The 8,833-nt window shown below is 37.3% G+C and overlaps 1 protein-coding gene across 1 annotated transcript in view; it reads left to right on the forward strand.

Annotated features, from left to right (window-relative positions):
* Positions 1–5,180: 5,180 nt before the first annotated feature.
* LOC105516487 (A-kinase anchor protein 17B-like) overlaps positions 5,181–8,833 on the forward strand; it is an 8,119-nt gene continuing 4,466 nt past the window's right edge. Inside the window, 4 exon segments of the mRNA XM_011948715.1 lie at positions 5,181–5,210; positions 5,212–5,588; positions 5,590–5,929; positions 8,066–8,200. Coding sequence (XP_011804105.1) covers positions 5,181–5,210; positions 5,212–5,588; positions 5,590–5,929; positions 8,066–8,200 — 882 coding nt within the window.

Here is an 8,833-nt window from a genome sequence, read left to right on the forward strand (position 1 = left end):
TTATGTTATGAAATGTGTAGTTTATTATATATCAGTTTTGCCTCAATAAAGCAGTTCTAAAAGATAAGTTCTGCAGCCCATTGTGTAGCTAGTATTGCAATTGCCAAGTGAGCCTGTAATATTCAAAGTCCTGTTCTGATCTCCCGGGTTTCCATCATGACTCACACAAACTTTGACTGTGAGTTCAAATGCCTATAGGCATTTACAGTGATGGCAGAAAGAGTGGTGCTTTTGGTGGGTGAAGGGAGTTGCTATTGTATTAATCTTTTTTTTTTTACCATTTTCTGGACAAGTTGGTGTCAGCGGTTATAAATTGCTTCCTTTTAATAGCTTGTTATTATCATCTGAAGTTCCTCTTTTTAATTAAACAAACTACAAAATTAATACATTCTTATTATAAACATTAAAAAATTGAAGCATGAAGAAATGTACAACATGGGCATATAGAGTAAAATAATAGATTGGAGACTCCAAAAGGTGGGAGGGTGGGAGGGAGGTGAGGATTGAAAAATTACCTGTTGGGTACAATATACACTATTCAGGTGATGGGTGCACTAAAAGCCCAGATTTCACCACTGCACAATACATGCATGTAAGAAATCTGCACTTGTACTCATTAAATATCTAAAAATAAAATTTCTCCCTTCCTCTCTTCCCTTCCTTCTCCTCCTCCTCTTCCTCCTCCTTCTTCTCCTCCACTTCCTCCTCCTTCTTCTCCTCTATTTTTTATTAGTTTTCGACTTGAGGTCTCCTTAAGGAAGAAGCATCGCAACGGGAATTGGTTGTTGTGCACCTATGTCCCAGTCACTATGCTAGTTAATTTTTAGTGACTTAGAAGAAGTTGCCAATGGCACTGCTATAGCAATGAAGCCGTGCCATATATAAAAAGCTTACTTCTTGGTTCATACTAGGTCCTCAATATATTTAAAAAGTAAGATTAGATAATTAGCCCTCTATTTTGGGAGAGTAATTTGAGATGAAATATTTATTGACATTCAATTTTAAGATCTAAAGCCTGTGAACAACTATGAAAGATATGAGAAGAACAAATGCCTTAGTTTGTTGTCATTTTTGTCCTTGGGAAACAGGAATTTAAGTTGTGAGGATTTTAAAGGAGGTCAGCTTTTTTTTATTTTCAAAAACAATTGGGTCTTCTTGGGAAAATCAGTTTGTTCTTGTAGTCATCCATTTTACCCAACATTCTTGATTATACATAATTTGTGATGATTTCTAAATATCAAATCCATTATAAAGGAATTTAGAAATTGGCTTCCATGAAGCTACTTAAAATGATGTAACCCAGGCTTTGAAATCAATCCAAGAGAAGCATTCTACAGTGTTTTAAACAAAGGCAGTATCACTGGAGCAAATGGAAAGCTTGACAAGCCTGATTACTTTGAAGAGAGTAACTCTGTTTTAGGTGTATATTTTCTGGAATGTTTTTTAAAAACTGTTGCTTTATATTAGGTTGTGTAAATAAATACCTAATGGTTATAAATAAATATTAGAGTTCAGTGTATCTTAATTGAATATCACATTAATTTTTCTCCTAGAGGGGCCTTAGTGTTGACTCTTATTGCAAATTACAGCAAACTAACTGGAGTTTTTCCATTTTGTTATTTAGATAATGCTTCTGGAGAAAGAAAACATGTTTATTTTCATATCATCCCATTTCAGTGTTGCTGTCATAAGAGTTTCTAGAACATAATATCTTAGATACTGCTTTTGATGACCTTTTATAAAATCAGTCTATACAAACCTTGTCTTCTAAAGGAAGTTAACTTGGATTGTCCTTTAGGGGTAGTTATTAAATAATTATGTACCTATAAAGTTAGCCAAGATTTCACAGTAAATTTTGTGTTAGAATTTCTGTCATCTGGCCATATATGTTTGGGTCTAAATTTCCCTAAAGTTGACATTAATGAGAAACTCTGGTGACATAGAGTCTGAATATATCTGCTCAGAAAAAACTCCTTTATTAGGAAGTGCTATTTAAATTAAGCAAATAGAAGTTTAAATCTCTAATTCCCAGCATTAGTGATCTTGTTCACCTTAGTACTGCTTCAAATAGTTTGTTAATATGAAGTAAACAGCAAGCACTCATGTTTTGGGGTTTTTCCAGTCCCAAAGTAGAGGGCAAATTCACTTTGTCACTCATTAGAAAAGGCTGTCTCTTCTTAACTTTAACTTAGAGATCAATTTTGTTAAAGTCAACAGACTGGAGGAATAAGAGTAGATATGTCCATTTTAGACTTGGAAACCAACCTGGACAAGGGATGCTAAGTCAGGTGCATGGGTTAGAACTGTAAGTTCTATGCATGTTCGGTGCATGTTCATTAATGTGCCACCCTTGCCCTGTTTGTGTACCATCCCCAGCAGGTTTTTAATGGGACTTTATATTTAAGATCAATTGTACAGTAGATTAGAGATTTAGAATCTTGGCTTCTCAATGTGTGGGCAAGTGATTTAATTTTCCTGAAACTGTCTGAATTTCTCCATCTGTAAAACAGGCAGGCAAATACCTACTCACAGGTTGCTTCATAAATCAAATGAGATAAAGTAAGACTACTACCACTAATAGATAATGTTATAGCTTATGTTTATTGAAAACTTCCTTTGTGCCAGGCACATTCTAAGGATTTCACCTGTACTCATTTAATCCTCCCCCAAATATTATCATCTCTATTTTATGGTTAAGGAAACAGACACAGTATATACTCTTTGAAAGCTCTAAAAACGCTAAACAAATATTATTAAATATTACATATTATTATTATTATTCACTTATAGAACAGATATTATTATTTTTAATAGGCTTTATTTTTTAGAGAAGTTTTAGGTTCACAAGAAAATTGAGTAGAAGGGGCCTGGTGTGGTGGCTCATGCCTGTAATCCCAGGACTTTGGGAGGCTGAGGTGGGTGGGTCACCTGAGGTCAGGAGTTCGAGACCAGCCTGGCCAACATAGTGAAACCCTGTCTCTACTAAAAACACGAAATTAGCCGGGTGTGGTGGCGCACGCCTGTAATCCAAGCTACTCAGGAGGCTGAGGCAGGAGAATCACTGGAACCTGGGAGGTGGAGGTTGCAGTGAGCCAAGATCACGCCACTGCACTCTAGCCCAGGTGACAGAGCAAGACTACGTCTCAGAAAAAAAAAAAAAGAAGAAGAAAATTGAGCAGAAAGTATAGAGGTCCCACATACTCCTGCTCCTACACATGCCTAGCCTCCCCTGTGATTAACATCTCCCACCAGAGTGGTTATATGTGTTACAATTGGTGAACCTACATTGACACATCATCATAACCCAAAGTCCATAGTTTACATTAGGGTTCAATCTTGGTGTTGAACATTCTGTGGTTTTGGACAAATGTTAATGACATGTATCCATCATTACAGTATCTTACAGCATAGCTCCAACTGCCCTAAAAATCCTCTGTGCTCAGCCTATTCATCCTTCCCTCCCCTCTAATTCATGGCAGCCACAGATCTTTTTACTGTTTACATGGTTTTGCCTTTTCCAAAATGTTATGTAATAGGAATCATATAGTATGTTGCCTTTTCAGATTGGCTTCTTTCACTTAGGAAGATGCACTTAAGTTTCTTCCACATATTTTCATGGCTTGATAACTCCTTTCTTTTTGGGGCTGAATAATAATCCATTGTCTGGATGTACCACGGTTTATTTATCCATTCACCTACTGAAGAACATCTTGGTTCCTTCCAGGTTTTGAGAATTATGAATACAGCTGCTATAAACATTATATGCAAGTTTTTGTTTGGACATAAATTTTCAATTCCTTTGGAGAAATAACAAGGAGTGCGCATTGCTGGATCATATGGCAAGAGTATGTTTAGTTTTGTGAGAAACTGCCAAATCGTCTTCTGAAATGACTGTACCATTTTGCATTTCCACCAGCAATGAATGAGAATTTCTGTTGTACCACATGCTCATTGTGATACTTCTTGCTTAAGGAGACCTCATTTGGTGTGGTCAGTGTTCTGGATTTTGGCCATTCTAATAGGTGTGTGGTGGTATCTCATTGTTGTTTTAATTTTCATTTTCCTGATGACATATGATGTGAAGCATCTTTTCATATGCTTTTTTGCCATCTGGTGTATCTTCTTTGGGGAGGTGTCTGTTAGGGCTTTGGTCCATTTTTAAATCAGATTGTACTCTTATTGTTGAGTTTTAAGAGTTCTTTGTATATTTTGGATAACCATTCTTTATCTGACATATCTTTTGCAAATATTTTCTCCCGGTCTGTGGCTTATCTTTTTATTCTCTTGACAGTGTGTTTTGCAGAGCAGAAATTTTAAATTGTAATGAAATCCAACTTATCAATTATTTCTTTTCTAGAATGTGCCTTTGGTGTTACATCTAAAAAGTCATTCCCATATGCAAGGTCTTGTGGATGTCTAAATGTTCCAGCATCATTTTTTGAAAAGACTGTCTTTGCTCTGTTATATTGTCTTTGCTCCTCTTTTTTAAAGATCAGTTGACTGTATTTATGTGGGCCTCTCTGGACTTTCTATTCTGTTCTATTGATGTATTTGTCTTTTCTTTTACCAAACCACTATCTTGATTGCTATAGCTTTATAGTAAGTCTTGATGGTGTCAAGTTCTCCAACTTTGTTCTTCTTCAATATTGAGTTAGCTATTCCGGATCTTTTGCCTCTCCATATAAACTTTAGAATCAGTTTGCCAATATCCACAAAATAACTCACTGGGATTTTGATTGGGATTGCATTGAATCTATTGATCAAGTTGGCAAGAACTGACATCTTGAGCCTTCTTATTCGTGGACCAAATATTTAGTTTTTCTTTACCTTGTATAGATCTTGTACATATTTTGTAAGATTTCTAACTAAGTATCTCATTGTTTTGTGTGCTAATGTAAATGGTATTGAGTTTTAAATTTCAAATTCTACTTGTTCGTTGCTGTTATATAGGAAGGCTATTGACTTTCTTATATTAACCTTATATTCGGAAGCCCTGCTGAAATAACTTATTAGTTCCAGGAATCAGAAGATATTATTTTAATTCTACTTGTAGTATAGCTTTTCTTATCAATTTGTTCTAAGTCCAGCAATGCCAACACCATTTCACAATCCAAATCTGTGTATTACTCCATCTGTATCAAAATTTTCTCTTTCACTCTCTAAGGTGGTCTGAGGACACCATGACAGTCACAGTGGTGTATGATAACTCTTGAGGCAACAGAGCTCTGTGCAGCTCAGCACCTCTACCTCAAGCCCATAGCAAAATTGTTGATCAGCATATTGCTTCCAGGGAGTCTAGAACCTGTGAGGCCCTTCTCTAACTGGGAAGTTCTTGACCAGCTGAAGAGCCTGATTTGCCCTGACCAGTTCACCACAGTTTGGCTTTCCAAGAGTACAGAGGACTTCATTCGATTTGAGGGTGAGGCTAAGACCCAAAGTTTGATTCAGATCCTGAAGGCAAAGTTACATGGGAAGATTGTCGAGTTAAATGGTTTGAAAAAAGACTTAAAAGTAGTGGCTACAGATGCCCAGGGAGAATGGGAGCACTTCCCCAAGGGAAAAGAGCCCTCGTTGAATGACGGGGCTGAAGGACCATGAGAAGAGCCCAGATTCCATATATTTTGAAGACTTGCCCTGTAAATGGTTTGCACCTAAAGGTTCTAGCAAGGAGAAGCCATGTGAAGAGATCCTTTGGGTAGTCTTTGAAAGTTTTGGGAAGATCAAGAATGTGGATATCCTTATGCTTGGCCCCTACAGAGAAGTAATGACTGACAGGAGCTTTGGGGGTTTTAGCTTTGGCTTACAGACATTTGAGGCCTTCATACAGTACCAAGAGGCAACTGACTTTGTAAAAGCCATGCAGTCCTTTCAAAGAATGAAACTGATGCTTAAAGGAGATGATGGGAAAGCTCTGGCATGTAACATTAAGGTAAGAAGTAGCCAGAGTTTCTTTTATTTTCCACTGTTCAGGTGATCCTGAGTAAAAGCTAGAAGGAAGCATCTAGAATAAATTTTCTTAGACCCTACCAGGCTCTGATCAATAGCTGATATATAAAGACTTTTATTATTTTTAATACATGGATGTTTAGGAAGAAAAACAATCCTGATGTGAACACTCATTCTTGTGCTATCAGGCATGCTGCCAGCTGTGACTTTAAAGTGATGGTTCTTATAATCTGAGGCTCTGTCTCAACTACTTGAGGGCATTAAAGAATTATTCATGGCCCCTGTGGAATTATCTCATATGCTTATTATATTTGACAAGTTGCTGAGAGAGAGGAAGAGAGGAATACATGCAGTTTGAAACCACATGGAGGTCGGGTATGGTGACTCACGCCTGTAATCCCAGCGTTTTGGGAGGCCGAGGCAGGCAGATTGCTTGAGGTCAGGAGTTCGAGACTGGCCTGGCCGACATGACAAAACCCCGTCTCTACTAAAAATAGAAAAATTAGCCAGACGTGGTGGCATGCACCTGTAATCACAGCTACTTGGGAAGCAGAGGCATGAGAATTGCTTGAACCTGGGAAGTGGAGGTTGTAGTGAGCCGAGATCACTCCACTGCATGCCAGCCTGGATAACAGAGTGAGACTCTGTCTCTCTCACACACACACACACACACATACAAAAGAAACCACATGGAGAGCAGTTTTTTCCCTCTTTATTTCTGGGTCACAACTTAAATTTTCAGGATATCTGTTAGGTAAACTGCTGAAACATAATCCTAACAAACTTGGGTTCTTTACTTTCAAAATCAGCCTGTCTACTCCATCATGTCATCTCATTGACGTCTACATGCTTTCGTCATCTCCTTCTTGAAGTCTTAACCCAGCAGTGGAAAAGATGCAACTAGACTCTCCTTTTTCTGTAAATCAGTCTTTAGCATGAATTTGGACTTTCAGCTTCCAGTGTATGAGTGTGTGTGTGTGTGCGCGTGCGCACATGTGTGTATATGTAGCTAGTTATGTTAAAATGTGTATTTTAAAATTATGAGCTATTCAGTTGGGCAAATGATATAGCAAATACTGTCATGACCACCCATGTACCACTGCTCAGCTTAAAAAATAAAAAATTAGGCTCCGTGCGGTAGCTTGCACCTGTAATCCTAGCACTTTGGGAGGCCAAGGCAGGTGGATCATTTTGAGCTCCAAGACAACATAGCAGAACCTCGTCTCTACAAAAAATACAAAATGAGTCAGGTGTGGTGGCTCTTGCCTGTGGTCCCAGCTGCTTGGGAGGCTGAGGCTGGAAGATCGCTTGAGCTGGGAAGCAGAGGTTGCAGTGAGCCAAGATCATGCCACTGTACTCCAGCCTGGGCGACAGAGCAAGAACTTATCTCAAAAAACAAACAAATAAAAATAAATAAATAAGTAATAAATAAATAAAACATTACCACAAGATGAGAGACCACTTCCCGCTGTCCAGTGTCTGGTTTTAATTTTCTTGTGATTTGGTTAACCAAAAATTTTAACCTATTTTATACTATTTTGTAGTATCTCAATCTAATTTTCACTTTATTTCAAGATTTGAAAAGTTGTTTACTAATCATGATAGATCTTCTCTCTCATCAGGTTAGTTTTTGTGCATCTTTGTTCCCCCTGCACCACAGACACTTCTGATTAATTTTGTTCCCGATGATTAAAAAAGTACATGAACTCATTTGATTTTTTTAATGAACCAGAAGTAACAGACTGACATTTCTCAGCCTGTGCCTATGATGGCACTGTGATGGTGTCTATGACCATATGTAAAGTAAGCTCCTCAGGGTTTTTTTTTTTTTAACAGCTTTATTGAGGTATGACTGACAAGTAAAATTGTGTAAAGTTAAGGTGATAATTTGATATACTTATTCAAGGGTTCTGCCAAAGAAAATCCTCAAGCTTACAAGTACTGTTTGGCTGGTGGCTGAGAAGCAGTAGGAATATGAGTACTGGGATGCAGAGGGGACATTTTGAATTGAATTGATTTTGAATTACCATGTACCATCTTAGTTTTATCTCTCTGACCTGGGACGTACCCAGCCAGCTGGCAAACTTTTCTAATGAAACTTTGAATTGTTTTGGAGCAGGTCACATCTGATACAACCAAACACTTCGGGGAAGGAGCTATAAGGAGGAGAAACCAGGAAAGGCTAAAATTACAAGAACTAGAAGAAGAAAGGAAAAAAGAAAAGAAAAGAGAAGAGGAAGTAGCTGAAAGGTGTGTAGACCAACTTTAATGAAGATTTTTTTTTCTTTGATTTAGGGATTAATCCTTTTGGATGAACAGCTAGACTTGGTAGATAACATTGAGATGAGGGGCAAGAACTGGAGCAGATTGGAAAATGCCATTGAAAGCTACAGTCTTTCAACTGTGCTGTTACAAAACCAAAATGGCAAAACTGTTGAAAACAAGAGACTTCAAAAAAATACGTTTGTCAGGGAGGACAAATAATGGGCAATAATAGAACTAGCTAAATTAAGATGTCTGGAAATAAATGATTTTTTTAAAAAGGGACCAGAAATTTTGTAGTGAAAATCCTAGCCTGCCAACTTAGGAATTTAACCAGTTTACCAAATATTATCAAAATTACCTAGCCTACTAATTTAAAATTCTTAAGAATTTAGGGCTGGGATGGAATTTCTTCTATAAAATGTTCAATAATCAAGCTAACTTGTACGCAAGAAGGCATGGATTGATTGGGAGTATTTTTCTTGTTGGCCTAAATTCTATCTGTGAATTTAAGGAGCCTCCATATATATTTATTTTCTTTCTTTCTTTCTTTCTTTCTTTCTTTCTTTCTTTCTTTCTTTCTTTCTTTCTTTCTTTCTTTCTTTCTTTCTTTCTTTCTTTCTCT

This window comes from Colobus angolensis, unplaced genomic scaffold (genome assembly GCF_000951035.1).
Source record: "Colobus angolensis palliatus isolate OR3802 unplaced genomic scaffold, Cang.pa_1.0 Scaffold282, whole genome shotgun sequence".
Lineage (NCBI taxonomy): Eukaryota > Metazoa > Chordata > Mammalia > Primates > Cercopithecidae > Colobus > Colobus angolensis.